Here is an 18,554-nt window from a genome sequence, read left to right on the forward strand (position 1 = left end):
AAATCTGGTAAATGGGCTTATTTTTAATTTTCCATAATCTAGTGGCATGGTTTCACTTCTGGCAATAAAAAAAAAAAAAAAGTTATTTCAGCCTTTTGTCCAAGTGGCCCAATAGCTATCTTTCTGCCACATAAGAACTGCAATTCCTTTACCCTTCTTCACAGGTGTTCCTTTTCATCACATGGCTGTACATGGAGGAGCCTTCCCACACTCTGCACCTAAGAGCTGGGGTGCTAGGAGTCTTGGAAACTATGGAATGCAGTGTCTGGTCAGACAAGTATTACTACACCCCAAGGCCTGACTAGCTGATGATTCACTTCGCTGTGTATCCTTCCCATGATTCTAAGCTGTTATCTTTGAAAATCAGCTTTCCTCACCTTTTACTAGTGTAATTAAAAGATTCAAACTCAAGTCTTCTCTACAAAACAGACCTTGCAATAAGGGATATAGTTACATCACAGAAACTAATGGAAAGTTTCCTCAAGGATCTGGATACCAGCTCCACCACATAAAAGCTGATCTACTCTAAATAAGTTACTTAGCCTTCGAGCGTCATTTTCCTCATAGGGAATACTACTAGTTCATCAAGGTTATGACACTCACGCAGTACACAAAGCCGTCACCCTACTCAACATACAAATCCACTTCCATTACTTTTGAACACTTTAAATACTCATTTAAAATTCTTAAATTTCTCCCCAAGGTTCCTGACCTGTCATTCAGATTAACTGTCAGGTCATTAAATACCTTATCAAGAGATGACCCTTACAGACCAAAGTCACCTTGTACATTAGGCAAAACTGCTTCTTGGTATGCAGATGTGGAAATAAATATTCAATAGGAAGACAAACGAGAAACGACGAGATGGAAGACAAACGAAGTGAGGAGCTGATCTAAATCCCCAAGTCTGCACACATTACTTGAGACTGGGGACCGAGACCTGAGGGCAGTGGTAGAACCTATGACCCATTTACTTTCACAAACCAAATGGTCCAAAGACAGACAGACACACCTTTAATTCAAGACTTGAGTCCCGAGAGACAGCTTGGACACCGACTACCAGTCCAAAAATCAACCGCATGTCTGCTGTGGGAACACGGTGCTGTACATTTAAGCCAAGCAGGAGAGAAAGGCACAGGCTTGAAGTCAGAATACAGACTAAAGTCAAGGTTCAGCAACGTATAACCACAAGACAGCAATTACACCTATGTTTGTTTCCAAATCTAACTGGCTAGAAGCTAACATATTAAATTAGAAAAACAAGATTATATACGGACACGACAGAAATTACCCAATCCCAATGTACATTTCAGTGGCATATTTTCATTTTCCTAACATACAGTGTATCTGGAATGGTATTTATGCAGTGTCCTGTGCCAACCCAATCTCTACTTCTCTTATAAACTCATTTCCTATTTCTCACTTACAATTCCCCCTTCATCATCGCTACCTTTCTTAAATCACATGAATGATAATCATCCTAATCTAAAATTCACAAATTCACAAACTGAGAATGAGGTGCCCTGACAGCCTATCAATAATGCTGATGAGACTACAAGCTAGCCACAGAAATCAAAACATTTTTAAGGGAAATCTTAGACAATAAGCCATTTTTAAAAATAAAATTTTTGAAGAGGAAAATCTTTCCAAGCAGGATATAAAACTCTGAAACCATTAGAGAAAAGATTGATAAATCTGACTATCTAAAAAAAATTAAACTGTCTACACGGCCAAGAAGTAGCAACAAACGGGTCCTTTAACAAATAACTCTTACACATCAGCAAGACCAATAAAAAGTGGGGAGGACTGAAAAAACCATTCACAAGAAAGTGCACATACAGACTAAATACAGACTCAACTACAGACTAAAATGAGAAAGTCTTCCTCTCTGAGACTAGCAAAGATGAGAGATTGAGAGTATATGTCTGCTGTGTGGTTGCAGAGATACAAACATAAGGAAGGCTTCTGGGGTGTAGAGCGTTGCTACCTCCTTAGAATTTAGAAACATCACTTATTAAAAAATGTATAACTTATGACCAACTTCAATTCTAGAAATTTCTCTTACAGATAAATGTATCAAATGTGTTAAGAAACATGTGGACATTCCCTGTAATACTGGTTGTAGCAGTTTAAAAATATTCAGACTCCAAATGGCCATAAAACATAATGATTAGTTATGATACAACTAAAAATAGATTATGTAGCAAATAAAAAAGCAGCAGTCTTTTTACATGTACCAATGTGTACATGTATGTATATTTAATGAAAAGATTAAGTGGCAGAAAAGTCTGTATAGGATAATTCAATGTGCACAGTGTAGGAAATATACACAAATACATAAAATCAAAGTCATGTACGTGCACAGAAAATTTCTGAAAAGTTATGTAAGATTTTTAATGAAGGTTATTTCTAGTGACCAAATTTGGAGAAAGGGCAATTTGAGACTTTTGGCATCACACCTTCCTTTACATTCTTCACGAACAGCTTCAATAGCACCTTTATAAAGGACTTACACACACACACACACACACACACACACACACACACACACACACACGCCTCTGTGATTATCACTGAGAAGAACCCTAAAAGCTGTAATAAGGAGTCAGACATACACTTCTTAATTGTCATCTTGGCCAGGAGCCAAATTTCTAAAAGTGGCTCCTTCGTAGTTTTTCTCCTCTGAAAATCTCCACCTTATAGAAAAGTTGCAAATATGGTAAAACATCTATTTCTGAACCATAAATAACTCATCTCTGACACCCCAACACCCGGCAAGACATTAGCATTTCCTACAAAGACATCCCTACTGCGATCGTATCAGGACACTAACACTGAAAAGTTAATACCTAATCCTCAGACCCCATTTAAGTTCTGCCAGATAATTCCTAAGTGTCCTTTTCACCACAAAGGCCCAGCTGCCACCACAGCTCCTCATGGTGTTAAGAGGTCAGGCCCTGTAGTTTGTGGAATGGTCCCGACGTGGGTCTGTCTGATGTTTCCTCACAGCAGGAATGTAACAGGGCTAGGCTGTGTTCTTTTGCTACAGCCTATTGTGTGCTAATTCTGACTGACCCCCTCACTCATCAAGTTCAAGTTAGGGATTAAAGTGGTATCTGTCAGGTTTCTCCACTCTAAAGCCACTCTTCCTCCCTTTATGAATAATAAGCATTATTTTGTGGGAAAGGACTTTGATACTGTAAATATCCTCAAATGTTCAATCTATTCATTTATTATTTACATTAACACAGACTCATGGTTTCCTATTTTATTCAATATTACTGTTTTATTTATTTAGATGTTCGATTTGCTCCAGATCTGACCACTAGGAGTCCCTTCAAACTGGCTTCCGTGTCCTTTTGACCAAACCACTTAATTCTTTGAGCACTTCCTTGCTTTTGGGTACAAGAGGCTCATCTTGTACTTTTCCTGCCCTGGCCCTGCAATCGGCTTTTTCCTCCAAGGAGCCCTAGTTGTGCTCCTTGGTGGAGAATGGTATCATAAGTCAAGCTCTGGACACCAGGTATTCCCATTGCTACAGGCTATGGCTGCTTCCAGACCCTGTCTTTCTTTCCTTTCTTCTTTTTATATGTTTATTTATTTACTGTGAGAGGAGCACAAAGGAGTCACGAGTTGGGAAGGGGCAGAGATAGGGAGAGAGAGAAAACCAAGCAGGCTCCACACTGTCAGCATAGAGACCGACGTGGGTGGGGCTTGAACCTACAAACAGGGAGATCATGACCTGAGCCAGATGCTTAACTGTCGAGCCACCCAGGTGCCCCCAGGCCCTTTCAATAAACAGAGCCAGGGAATGTATGTGTACACACACAACCATATTTCTGTATCTTCCTATATATACCCCAAATCATGATACACCCAATATCTTCAATTCCAATCAGACACTTCAGGGTTCATTCTAGTTTTCTTCTTTTCTATAGTGTAACTCCCTTCTCCAACAGAGAGACACTTGGTCCTCACTATTCTTAACATACTAATTAGGTCAACTCCCCGTGGTAATGCTTTCCCACTGTTGCCCTACCCACCTCCCGTGTACCCGTGCCCTCCTGACACCAGCAGAGCTCGAATGCCCTGCCAGCCGCCTCTCAGGTGCACGCCCTCTGACACACTGTGCCAGCCTCCCAGCACCATCCCCATGACTGAATGACTCCTCCTTCCACTTGGGGTCCCTTTGCTAGTCCATCAGGGCACACCCCCTAAAACCATTGCTGCTGACTGCCTTGCTCTGTTCCACTGAGTGGCTTTATGACTTTCTTGTTCAGGAGGGGCAGGGGGAAAAGAGGACAGCAACTGATGATCACTCTTTAAAAGTCAAGTCCTTGGGGCGCCTGGGTGGCGCAGTCGGTTAAGCGTCCGACTTCAGCCAGGTCACGATCTCGCGGTCCGTGAGTTCGAGCCCCGCGTCAGGCTCTGGGCTGATGGCTCAGAGCCTGGAGCTTGTTTCCGATTCTGTGTCTCCCTCTCTCTCTGCCCCTCCCCTGTTCATGCTCTGTCTCTCTCTGTCCCAAAAATAAATAAACGCTGAAAAAAAAAATTTAAAAAAATAAATAAATAAATAAATAAAAGTCAAGTCCTACAAAAAACCTAGACACTGATATTCCTGAGACTTGAACCATAGTTTAGCATAGCTCCCAGAGCACACATGCATGAAGTTTTAGAGTAACAGATTAAGCTGAATAATAAATATCTGAGAACGTGGAAGAGTATTTCAGAAATAGTACCAGGGGGAGGAAAACCAGATCTATCAGCTATGAACAAACTATAAAATTCTAATAATTAAAAAGTGATCCTGGAACAAGAATGAGATTGTCGCAGGGAAAAATCCATGAACAGGTTACATACCTATGAATGAAGGAAATCAGTAATATAGGAAAGAATCAATTCACTGTTTGGAAAGAAAAATAGATTTAGATCCTGACTTCACTTGGTACAACAATATAAATCCAAACTGATGAAAGGAACAACAAGAGAAACTATCACATACACAAAAAGTACACTGATCGTGTTTCGAAAGATGGATAGCCTCAAGCTTTTTTAAATAAGTGACTATATGTGGCCAAAACTCAAAGGTTACCAAGTGACCAGCCAGTCTCATTCCTATTGTCAGAGCCCCTCTTCTTCCCTAGACGCAAGCCTCTCTGCTATTTTATTGCTTATTTTTCAGAGATAATCTTTGCACACAAACATGTACATATCCTTTAAAACGGTGACATTTGGGGCGCCTGGGTGGCGCAGTCGGTTAAGCGTCCGACTTCAACCAGGTCACGATCTCACGGTCCGTGAGTTCGAGCCCCGCGTCAGGCTCTGGGCTGATGGCTCAGAGCCTGGAGCCTGTTTCCGATTCTGTGTCTCCCTCTCTCTCTGCCCCTCGCCCGTTCATGCTCTGTCTCTCTCTGTCCCAAAGATGAATAAACGTTGAAAAAAAATAAAAAATTAAAAAAATAAAAAAATAAAACAAAAAACAAAACGGTGACATTCTACTAGCTGTTCTCACCTTGCTCTTGCTCTCTATTGTTCTTTTTCAATAAGGCCACAGGGTATTCCAGTGAATGAATGTCCCATGAGTTAACCAAGTCTCCATCAACATCTAGCTGTTTCTAGTCTTTTGTAGTCAAATATTACAACAGTAAACATCTGAAACACTCATCTTTGCATACACTGGGAATACACTTGTACGATAAATTACAAGAAGTGGAAGTCGTCAAAGGTTATCTGCACTTAAGTTGTGATATCGCCAAACGGCTTTCCATAGAAATTTTACCAGTTTATGTAACTGGCCATGAGTACCTACCAAACTTCTGGATCTTTGCATATTCAACAGGTTGAACAGAAACTCACGTAAGGTGAAAAACCTGTACCCTGAAAACTGTAAGACACTGAGACGACACAAATAAATGGGAAGATAGATAGCCCATGCTTACTGATTAGAAGAATATTGTTAAAATGTCTATACTTCCCAAAGCAATCTACAGATTCAATGTAATCCTATATCCAATAGTATTTTTCATAGAACTAAAACAAATCCCACTAAAACATATGGAACCAACAAAAACCCCAAACAGCCTAGGCAAACTTGAGAAAGATGAATAAACCTAGAAGTATCACAAGCCCAGATTTGAAACTATATTACAAAGCTACAGTAATCAAAACAGTATGATAACACAGATGCACAGTTCAATGGAACAGAATACAGAGCCCAGAAATAAACTCACACTTTTAAGGGCAATTAATTTATGACAAGGGACACAAGAACACACAACAGGAAAAAGACAGTCTCTTCAATAAATGGTACTGGGAAACTGCACAGCTTTGTGCAAGAGAATGAAACTGTACCATTTTCCTAAGCCATACACAAAATTTTGGTGTAATAAACTCAAAACAGATTAAAGATCTAAACGTGAGATAGGAAACCATAAAACTTCTAAAAGGAAACATAGACAGTAAACTCTTGGACACTGGCCTTAGCAATATTTCTCTGGATCGGTCTCCTCAGGCAAGGGAAACAAAAGCAAGAATAAACTATTGGTACTACATCAAAACAAAAAGCTTTTGCACAGGGGCACCTGGATGGCTCAGTTGGTTAAGCATCTGATTCTTGGTTTCAGCTGAGGTAATGATCTCATCAGGCTCAGCACTGCTGGTGTGGAGCCTGCTTGAGATTCTCTCTCTGCCCCTTCCCCGCACGTGCGTGCGCACGCTCTCTCTCTCTCTTTCTCAAAATAAACTTAAAAAATAAAGCTTATACACAGCAAAAGCAATCATTAAAAAAATGAAAAGGCAACCCTACTGAATGGGTGAAGAAATTTGCAAATGATCTATCCAATAAGGGGCTAGTAACCAAAATATATAAAGAACTTCTAGAACTCAACACCAAAAAACCCACAAATAATCTGCTTAAAAATGGGCAGAGGACCTGAGCATATGTTTGCCAAAGAAAACACACTGATGGCCAACAGACATATGAAAAGATGTTCAATATCACTAATCACCAGGGAAATGCAAATCAAAACCCAATGATATCATCCTATGCCAGTCAGAACGGCTAGTATCACAAAGACAAGAATAACAAGTGTTAGTGAGAATGTGGAGAAAAGGGAACCCTTATGCACTGTTGGTGGGAATGTAAACTGGTGCAGCCATTATGGAAAAGAGTAACGGAAAACAGTATGAAAGTGTCTTAAAATATTAAAAATAGAAATATCATACAATCCAGTAATACCACTTCTGGATATTTAGCCAAAGAAAATGAAAACACTAATTTGAAGAGATACATGCAGCCCTGTATTTACTGCAGCCTTATTCAAAATAGCCAAGACACGGAGGCAACCTAAGTGCCCATCAATAGATGAATAAAGAAGATGTGGTATACAGAATGAAATATTACTCAGCCATTGAAAGAGAATGCCATCTTGCCATTTGGGACAACATGGATGCACCTAGAGGGTATTATATTAAGTGAAGTAAGCCTGAAAAAGACAAATACCATACGATTTCACTTATATGTGGAATCTAAAAAACAAATGAACAAACCAACAGAAACAGGCTCACATACAGAGAACAAACTGGTGGTTACCAAGGGGAGGGGGTAGAGGGATGGGTGAAATAGGCAAAGGGGACTAACAGGTACAAACTTCCAGTTATAAAATAAATAAGTCATGGGATGAAAAACAGAGCACAGACTATCGCCACTAATACTGTAATAACTCCCTACGGTGACAGATGGTAGCTACACAATTTGTGCTAAGTGTACTGTATTATACATAATTGTCAAATCACTGTTACATACCTGAAACTAACACAATATTGGATGTCAACTACATATTTCAATTAAAACTAAATTTGGAAAATTTTAAAAATTTTAATATTTATTTATTATTGAGTGAGACAGAGCACAAGCAGGGGAGGGGACACAGAATCCCAAGCAGGCTCCAGGCTCTGAGCTATCAGCACAGAGCCCACCACAGGGCTCGAACCCACTGACCACAAGATCATGACCTGAGCCGAAGTCGGACGCTCAATCAGCTGAGCTACCCAGGTGCCCCTAAATTCAGAAAATTTTTAAATTAAAAATGTTTTCAATGTAGTAGCCACCTAAAAAATCAAAACTCAAGGTTTTAATTTGTATTTCTGATTATGAGCTTTTCATATGTTCAAATGATGCCTAAAAGTCCAGTTTCTCTGTGCTATTTGTTCATATATGCTCCCATTTTCTCCCTTGCTTTGGACTATTCGTTTTCATTACATTACTGATTTTTAGGAGGTTTTTTTTTTAATAAGAAAGAAGTTATTATAAGTATTTTTTCCCTGAATTTGAAGTTTGTCTTCACTTTGTAGTATATTTTGTTCTTTAAATTATGTAGAAGTTGGATTTCTGAATACTTAAATTTCCATTTTTAATGGTTTCTAGGTATCATGATAGTAAAAATTTTTTTCATAAACATACTAGAAATTTCACGTTTTCTTTCTTGCATTTAAATCTCTGAGCCATCTAGATTTAACTCTGATGTAATGAATGACACATAGTTCCAGCCTAACTTTCCCCCCATATATCTACAGTGATGTACCCAACATTTAATAAACAACCTAGGAATGACTTTCTTTAGTGAAGAGATAAACAGAAACACAGAAACAAAGACTGACAAACCTAACAGAATATTCTAAACTTCATTTCAAAAATCATCACTAACTGGGTGACTGAATGGCTCAGTTAAGCATCTGACTCCTGACTTCAGCTCAGGTCATGATCCCACAGTTCTTGAGTTTGAGCCCCGCATTAGGCCTGCATTGCCAGAGCAGAGCCTGCTTGGGATTCTGTCTCCTCCTCTCTCTGCCCCTCCCCTGCTTGCTCTCTCTCTCTCCAAATAAATAAACTTAAAAAAAAAAAAAAAATCATCACTAACTGAAAAATACTATATTACTAAAGATAAGTTGTAAAAACCACTAAGATTCAAAAAGATAAATTGATAAAGGACAGATGATCTTACAAAATATAAAAATGGCTAAACTTACAAAAAAGATACTGAATTTCACTAATAAAGAAAATGAAAATTAAGTCAATGAGATCATCATTCACCTGTCAAATTAGCAAATATTTTTTAAGTGATACTCAAAGCTAGTCAAGCTGTGATAAACAAGGAAGTTCAAACACTAAGAACATGTACTCCTACCTACATAACTTTTTCATTAAAATAATAATAATATATGTGTTACTAGGGATCCTAAAAGAGGATCCTACTCTTTAAATCAGTAAATCAATTTCAAACAATCTCTCTTCAGTAATTACTCATAAATCTGGAAAATGTTTTAGGCACAAAAATGGTCAAAACTCTGGAAAATACCCCAGAAAATGGTCTTTCTTCCTCAAAACAGAGAAAACGTCAGAGGAATGATGTACGGCCAGATGGGGAAGATATTCTGTAGCCACTCGAAATGATCTTGAAGAATAAAAAATGCTTAGAATTTGAGAACATAGGATAGAAAACTGCACATCTAATATTACAGGCAAAAAAAAAAAAAAAAAAGGAAAAATGAAAAAGGCCAATATTAAGTTATTTGAATAACTGTCATCTTTTCATTACTTTTCTGTAGTCTTCCAAATGTTCTACGTCGAGCAGTTGTCAGATTTACCAAGAAAGCCCCAAACTACCTAAATACACTGAATGACTATATGGAACACTGTAACACACCAAGATTGTATTATATTTTATCACTCTGAATTGGAGCAGTATGCAATAGAACTCTGAGGCTACTACTGGTCAGCTGCGGGATCTCGGGCAAGGTAAGGAGCTTGGTTTGAACCCGAGGCCTAGCAGCACGCAGCGTCAGGCTGGAACAAAGTGCACCCTGAAGCCAGCACAGCCAGGGTAGCGGCACGCAGCGATCTGCTCCCGAAGACGTAAAGATGCATACTCCGTGGCTCCCCACACCCCACAGGCTGCCATTCGACATCCTCCCTCCCTCCTCCAGTGCAGATCCCCCCCGCCCCCGTCCATGCTGCCAGATGCCCCTCCAACGCCCCCCCACCAAGTGTCACAGCTGGAGAAGCTCCCTCCTGAGCCACTTCAGAGGCAGTGGTCTGAGAGCCTGCTCGACGAGCACTCCACGGACCACGAGTATCTCTGCAGCCTACCAGAATCCCAGGACAGTGCACACGGCGGGACTGTGTAGTCTGAATCTGCACCTCAACGACATCCCCAGGGATGCATAAGCCCATGACTTCTGAGTAGCGCAGGACACCCAGGAATTCAACCAACTCTTCCTCACCATCACCACCCACCCTCACCGGTCTCAACCCTGGAAAGCTGTGACCACGCCCTAGCGCTCCTGTTCTTTCTCTGAACCTTCCTGCCGTGCCCTCTGCGAGGCCCCACGTATCCGGGCTCTTCAAGGAACAGATCTGCACCTCCTTATTCAGACCAAAATCCCACTAGCCCCTGGGGTCTGGCTGTCCTCACGGCCCGTTCGGGTGGGGTGCCCATTCCCCACTCACAAGGGCTGCAAGGGTGGGGGCACCCCCTCAAAGCCGCCTTTCAGCCACTCCACCTTCCAAGGTGGTCACACACCTACCTTCTGGTCGTGTTCCCACATTCGTACTCAGCTTGGCCCCCGCCTGTCTCCTCCACCCCCAGCGTTCCATAGCCCTGGGGGACTTCAAACTCCACGTGGGTGAGCGGCAAACCCTTCGAGCTCTTTGCTTGGCTGCCTTTCCACCAGTGACCTCTGTCTTCCATCTCCTCTCTTATTCCAGTCATTTACTTCCACACGCACATCCTGGACCTTGTTACACGATGAACAAATGGATACACCTCCTTCCCAGATTTCGGCTTCTCTCCATCGAGGAGTAAACACTCACCCCTTCTTCCCAGCCCCACCCAACCTGAAAAGGCTTACCGGGTGCCCCCCTCCCCCGTCAGAGGCAGAGGGCCACTATACTAAACGACACCCATCTCTGCTCACCTCTGCCTCAGCAAGGCTACTTCACTGGGCCGTCTCAGACTCGGCTCAGAGGGCAGAAAGGAAGTCCCACTCAAGCCCTGACTCAAAGCCACAGATGTTCCAACGTTGCTTTTCCTTATTTTACTTACTAATAACTGCAAGTTTCCAATAAAACAGCATTTGTTTCCTCGGCCATTACTCCTTAATTTCTCTCCCCTAAAGGGAAGCCCTCAGAGAGGGGCGAGCAAAACAATTACCACCCACTATGGAGACCACACCCCAAACCTCTAACAGTCACCGGGAACTCTCTCACCTCAGAACGCCCTAACCCACACATTTCGGGCTCATTTCAACTTGATTCTGTCTGCCTACTTACTTGCTTACTGCCTGACACCACTTCTCCAGCTGCGGTTCACTCTACGGTCAGACTCCATCTTCGCTCTGTGAATGTGTCCAAAAACCTCACACTCTTCCCTAAATTCCCTTGCCCCACCTGTCCCTTCATCACATCCAAGAACGTCCTTATCCAACGACCTGCTATCCTAACACTTGAACCTGAAATGCTCGCAAGATGTTTTCAAAATCCACACAGCACGACAGACTGATACCACTATCATTTACTGATACTCAATGGGCTCCAAACCTGGCCAGCTTACGGGGTTTCCTTTATCGGGTTGTTCATCACCCTCCTCCGCAACTACTGTTTAAGTCCCTTTTGCTCTCAAACACTTGCTCCCCGGGCGGCCCCCCCCCTATATCCACTGTTAAGCAAACTCTTATTTTAGGAAAAAAAATACAAGCCATTAGGCAAGAGATCCTTCAACTTCCCATCACGAAACAAGTACATTTACCCACGTCCACACCCGTCCTGCCCACACAGGACCTTGTGCCACCGTTGCTGAGCTTGCCGGTGTGTTCGCCTCTTCGTCACGGCCCGGGCACGCAGGGTGCTCCGGGGGCCGACCCACCCCCGGGCCTCAGCCAGCGTGGACACACCATCACCGGGCCGAGCCATCACCGCTGCAAGCTCGCCACCGGACAGAAGAGCAGGCGTGCGAGGAAGTGTTCATTTCCCTTCACCTTCCAACCTGTTAGCCTGATCTTCCGTCTTACTTGACAACTTAGAACAAAAAACATTTCCCAAGTTGAGTTCTTGGACAAGGAACCCTTTCAATAAGTATTTTATGGAGAAAATAGGAGGTTCACTGAATGTCTGCAGATTTTAGAAGCAATTATTCATGATATCAGAGAGCCAAAAAAGTCCAACGATAAAAATAATTAGTTTGATGTTTCCTGCTGTGAGCCTAGACCTAAAATAACATGTAGATAAAAAGTCCATTTTAAAAAGTACTCCACAGAAAAAATCTCTTGTCATCTCCCTCAAACTCCGTTCTAAGTCATCCACTGCCAACGAACCTGTCTGTGATGCTGTAGTGACAGCATCAGGCAAACTGTTACCTTAGGATGGGCTCTAGGTCAGGATGTCGCCGTTCTTCCCTTTTCAACGAACCCTGATTCAGGGCTCTTAAGATGGTCTTGTCAAAAGTCTCGGAAGACACTTCCTTTGGGAGCTAGAAAAGAAAAACCGCAAGGCCAATGTTAAGTTTCTCACTTACTGCTAAGTATGTTACAAATCAGAGGCATAAAGGGAGACAAATGTCTCTTGTTCAGTAATCATCCCAAAGCAGTTCCTCTCTACATCTTCAAGACATAGGCCCCGTACTGAAGCAGCATAGATCTTTCTACTAGGAAAGTCTTTTGCCTTCTGGGCACACATCGGGGCTCTGCAAAGGTGCAGAATAACCCCGGCAGGATTCAGTGTGCTTCTGGGACACGCCTGCATATCCCTCACATTCTAAGTTCCACATGCCACATGAAAATGACACCCACGCCAAGGTTCTTTAGTTAAACGGAACATTCTGCATAGCGTAGCTACAATTATTTTAATCCTCAAATAGTACTCTGTGAAGTGTTATCCCTGTATTTATAGTGATCACCTTAGTACCTCCTGTTTCACATCTGAATCCCAGGCAATGTCAGACCACCAGTGCTATGCACCAAATAAAAAGAAACATGGGGTGAAAATTCTCCATCCTGCTTACATAAAAAGCACTAATTGAAGGGTTAGGAACCTTTCCCTCAACATGATGAAGGTGCCCTCACAGCAATGGACCAGAAACCACAGATACACACACACACACACACACACACACACACACACACACACACACAAAATAATCGCTGGGCCAAGAAAGTTTTTATTTAAAAAACAAAATTTAAGTCATTCTGTTTATTAACTAGCTTCTTAAAATTCCTAATAAATTGATTTATAAAATTAGCTTTCTGATGTTTGAAACTTGACTTCTGATGGTCTTTACACAATGAACTCCTGGATTACCGGTACTTTCACTAACATTAAGAGTAGAGCCATTCACGCAGTATCGAAAGCGCTGCAGGAACAGAACAATCTACACAAATTGTCAGTTTACGTGTTGAACTGGAGAACCCAAAGCAAGTATTCTTTTGACAAACAAGCGTTTTGAGTCAACGATTCCGAAATGGAAAATTTAACAACAACAGCATAAAGTATTACTAATTTTAGGCAGTGAGACTATGGCATCAAGATGTTTTGTCAGAATGAAGCTCTTCCTGGTTCTTTTATAACCCGGTAAGGCTGAGGGCCCTGCTGGCCACGCACCACTGTGGAGGGCATGTCCTCTGATCACTAACAGGAAGAAACAAGTTCTGCATCTACACATTTCCCCAAAAATGGCTATTTCAACATTTACGCTTAAATACTATTTTAATACAGATTAAGGACACTAGGCATATTTCATATTGCCCATTTTAAACATATCTCCTGAATTTCTGTACGCAGCCAAAGAAAACCTGCTTCAGTGGGGAACTATGTTTCCACTATCGAATCACTGATGGTTCTTCTAAGTGCAGGAAGGCAAGAGTATATAAATTTTCACCTAGTCAATGACTGTTCATGTGATTGGGTAGAGTGCGGATATGCAGTCATCAGTATTTGCAAAATGCTTTATTTTCAAGTGGTTTTTATCTTCAATTTCCAAGGACTATTTCCAGTCCTAGAGGAAGGCACATTTGCTAAAAATACAGCTTTAAATCATGTCTCTTCTATTCTAGTCCCTTCTGAATTTCCTCACCTCTCGGTCTTCCTTCCAGTACCCAGACTCCCAGAGCTGGGCCCCAGCTCAGCCTTGAACCAGCTCAGACTACTGAAAGATCTTTTTCCTCACTATTACAAGCTTCTCTTTAAAAACACTGAGGCCTAATGGAGAACCATCTACAAAACCCCATTACAATTTACTTTTTGTAACTCTTCTCGTTCAACACTCATTCATTCAATCAACAAATATTCAAATCGAACCCTGTCCCAGGTACTGTTTTAGGCACTGTGGATACAGCAGTGAAAGATGCAACAAAAACCCTGCCTCCACGGAGCTGCCATTCTCACAATGAGAAACAGACAGGTGTCAGATGCAGTTTCTAAGCAGCAACAGCAGGGGAAGGGGGCTTGGATGCGAGGACAGAGGCTGCCATATACACGGAGAAAAAAAGGACTGGAAAGCACTGACCTCAAACTCACTCTTCCACATTATAGCAAACAGTAAGTGCAGTTAAACAGCATCTACAAAAGTTAAAGGTTGTTAGTATGTACAGGCTATCAAAAGGACAGGTTTTGCTCTTAACTTTTGTAGATGATTTTAAAAGGAAGGTAAAAAGGTGAAAAGATATGTGGTTGACTTGAGGGGATATTTTATAATAGGCAATTAGCCTCGAAGCATACAATGTTGCCAATCTTTTAAGGTAACTTGATATGGCATCTGTCCTACTTTAGAAAAATTCTATGTTCAAATGTTGGCTAACTGGGAGGATCATAACCATGATTCTGAAGACTGAATCAGTTATTGGGGGCTGTCTTTTTTTAGAGCACTTGAGCTTTCAGAAAAATTGCAGGACTGAAAAAATAAAATCTGTCAAGACAAAGAACCAGCCAAAGCTTAGGGAAACCCAAGAGGAGAGACTCTGCCGGGTGCCAGGCCCCAGGCTGGCAGCCGGTCATGTGCTCTCTCATTAAGTCTCTCAGCACCACTCGGGATAGGCTGGTAGCACCTCCGCCCTAACACGTTAGGTAACTGGCCTTGACGGGTGGCACCGCAAGGTATTTCAGCCTTAGCCTCTATATCCCTGCAACTTACCATCGAGATTAGAATTCTGTCACGGGAAGGGCAACACAAGAAAAAGAAACAAAGCACATTGCTCTCTGACCCAAATGACACCTGCTCATGACGACCTGCCCTTAAACCTTGATAGATTTACTCTGTTGAGATGGAAGAGTCGGACATAAACAGAAGAGATGTTGTAAGTGCACGTGCAGCCGTGGTCCAGGGTGGCCCTCCCAGATGCCTTCAACAGGCAGACCGCCAGCGGGGAGCTATCGTCTCCTTTCTCTGAAGACAGTGAACACACACCCGGTCCTCCCACGGCTCGCTCTCCTTCCTCACCACGCTGTCTACAGCTGACGGCTCACAAGCTTATGACCTTCGACAAGTGGAAACGCACGGCCCTCCCATCTTTACACGCAGTTAGGTCACTATCCTGAAGTAACAGAAGGCATTCTCGTCCCTGAACCAAGAGGGCCCGGTTCAGAGTAAGCTGCAGGAAAATATTCAAGCTGTCCCTGGGTATTTCCAGCGGAACAAACACTGACAGTCCATCCAACAATGTCCTCCTTAGAGCCAGCACTACCACGCTGCCCCAAGTTCCGCAAGCTGGGGACGAAGAGCCTCTTTCAGCTTTAAGAATGGAGACCCACAATTTAAAAACCAGCACCATCCTGAAAATTTCAGATGTTCTAAGTTCAATAACCACATCACACCTTGACCCAAAAGTCAGTAACTGAGTTGGGAAAGTTTCCTGTTTCTGGACTTTGTTCTATCTCCTTATTAACAAGAAACTTTAAAATATATTTGCTTATTGTAAAATAGCGAAGGTACTGGTTAACCATTTAAACCTGTTTCCTCCTTTTAAAACTGAGCTCTATCCATACACACTTCAATAAAATGAAATTAGCGTCAAAGGAACAGGCAGGAATTTGAACAAAATGACTTAAGAAACCTTTTACTTCTGCAAATCTGTATGTTTCCACGATCCCTTATTCTCAGTACTCTGTGTCTCTATCACAAGGGGAAGCCGGAACTCAAAGAAGGAATCGATGGACATGTGTTTAAGGAAATCCACAGACGGAGCCGAAGAGCTGTCACCTCTAAGAACCACAACAAATCCTAACTTATTTTGCAGACGCACTCTTCCACAAGAAGTACCCTTGCAAGCTGCCACCATTAATAGTTATCTCGGCAAGGAACCAGGAATCAGGTTCCTTTTTTTTTTTTTTAACGTGGAAAATCCTTCGTTTCCTTGTATCGGTAATGTAAGAAAATTTACGTTTAGAATAACAGGACATTTTGTACAGACAGTGGAGAGTTCTAAGTCAACCTTTATATAACGTGGTTAAATCTTCTTGGTGTCTGTTTTGATATTGAGGTTTTTGGTTCTACATATTATGTAAAAACCATTTTAACAACAAAATCTATAATTTTACCTTCAGTAGAAATTCTTGTAGTTCTTGGTGGGTTTTTGTTACTGTTGTGACTGAAAGATCAGACCAATTTACCTGATTTAAAAAAAACACACATATTATATGGTTATTTCTTAGGCGGGAACCAGATGAAAAAAAGCCATGTGTAAAACAAAGGGCCTTACTTAAATCTTAAGATTAACAATTAGAAATATAAAGTTAATCTGGCATTGTCAGAATTTCTTCAAAATTGTTAAAGTTAACTGTACATTGACATACTCTACTCAAAAAACTTTAATAATTCCTTTCAAATCGCATGGTTCTTTTAAAAAGTTGCCTTTAAAAATGTGACTGTATTTTAGTAATTTTTCAAAAGGGAAAGTTGAAGGACTCTAAGATGATACTTGACGGTATAAAACTATATACCAAGAAAGGTAAAAATTGTACCTCCTGGAACTTATTACATATAAATTTTTCAGAGAAATAACTAGAGTTTACTGCTCCTCTGTGGTAAGTACTATAGTATTATTTTTATGGGGATTTATGGCTTATGAAGAGATTTCATCTTTACCTCAATTCTTTAAAATCCTATTAAAGTGTGGAGGGCAGGTCTGACTACCTCCATTTTCAGATGGAGGAACTAAAATTCAAAATGGTTAATGTACTTAGATGTGACCCTAAGTGAGCAGAAGAGCCAGACTGGAATCTATTATGCCATTTTACCTCTCAGACACTTTGAATTTCATGGACTTGATGACGGTCCACTGATAACGTCTACATTACAATTATCTGAGCCAAGTAGACACTCAAACTGTGCAAATGCCTAAGGCTCACCAAGTAATCATACCATTATTAATCAGATATTTAAGAACAGATGCAAAATTGTATCTACCAACCCTTAAAGCAAATATCCTTATTAACTGGCACATCTTTTAGATGTTTTTTAATTATTCAACGTTCGTTGAGCAGCTACTTATGTGAGACACTGTTCTCAGTGAAAGGGACACAGGAGGGGACAAGATGGCCAAAGTCTCTGCTGGCTGAGGTCAGGGTCTAATTCGTGGAGACCCATTACAACAAATGAATATTTAAGAATTCCCATCAGTGAGCAGGGCTCCAGAGACAATGAACACGGCGTGGCACAGGAGCAGGACAGCACGTCAGAAGGGTGCCAAGCAAGACCTCACGGGAGGGAGCGTTTAAGCCAGGCTAGGACTTGAAGGGACATGAGCTGTGCCATGGTCTGGGGAAGACTGTTCCAGAGCTAAGCTGGGGATGAAAAAGGCTTTCAGGAAGGAACAAGCTAAGAGCTCCAGCAACAAAAGGAGAGCTAGTGTAACTGAATGAAGAGAGCACGGCGGCTTATGCCATGCGTTACAAAAAGGTTAAGTAAAACATTCGGAGATAAGGATTTAAAATTTGTAAACTGAGGATACGTCTCCCACAAAGCAGAAGCCAGAGTTCTGAAATTCATTCACCAAACATACTAAGCAAGTCAGATATGGCGGGATGACGGAGGATGAAGATTCCTGCTCTCCATTAGATACTAACCAACTAGAGAGGAAAAACATGTAACCCGAATAGAAGAGTCTGGAAAATTTATGATGGTGGCATGCCTTGAATGAATGGAAACCCATTCTGCTGGAGGATCAGAAATGACTTGGTGACAAAGGTACAGCTAAAGTGTGGCAAGCAATACCTTTGGGGAGGAACTGAAGTGAGGGAGCACAGAAACGTGGCGTCGGTCCGTTTGGCTTCAAGGCGTTCAGTCCAACCTCAGGAGAAAGGGCCAGACAGTGAAGCCCAAGCAGGGAGGAATAAGGAAGACGTGGACAAGGAATCCACATTACAGTCAACAGGCAAAAGGGAGACAAGGGGAGTAACAGAGCCGGACTCTATGGTTAATTAGACAGCTGTCTGAAGGACAGCATGACAGGAAAGCAATTAGAGATGAGAGGACAAGGCAACAAAGGCCAGGGAATAAAACCTTCATGGA

At 41.7% G+C, this 18,554-nt stretch overlaps 1 protein-coding gene across 1 annotated transcript in view; it reads right to left on the reverse strand.

The window, feature by feature from the left end:
* Positions 1-18,554, reverse strand: part of ZCCHC2 (zinc finger CCHC-type containing 2) — a 61,689-nt gene that overhangs the window by 24,000 nt on the left and 19,135 nt on the right. Inside the window, exons 4-5 of the mRNA XM_040478626.1 lie at positions 16,583-16,654; positions 12,412-12,524 (exon numbers count right to left, since the gene is read on the reverse strand). Coding sequence (XP_040334560.1) covers positions 12,412-12,524; positions 16,583-16,654 — 185 coding nt within the window. The remainder of the gene's footprint in view (positions 1-12,411; positions 12,525-16,582; positions 16,655-18,554) is intronic.

This window comes from Herpailurus yagouaroundi, unplaced genomic scaffold (assembly GCF_014898765.1).
Source record: "Herpailurus yagouaroundi ecotype Mexico unplaced genomic scaffold, PumYag 142, whole genome shotgun sequence".
Lineage (NCBI taxonomy): Eukaryota > Metazoa > Chordata > Mammalia > Carnivora > Felidae > Herpailurus > Herpailurus yagouaroundi.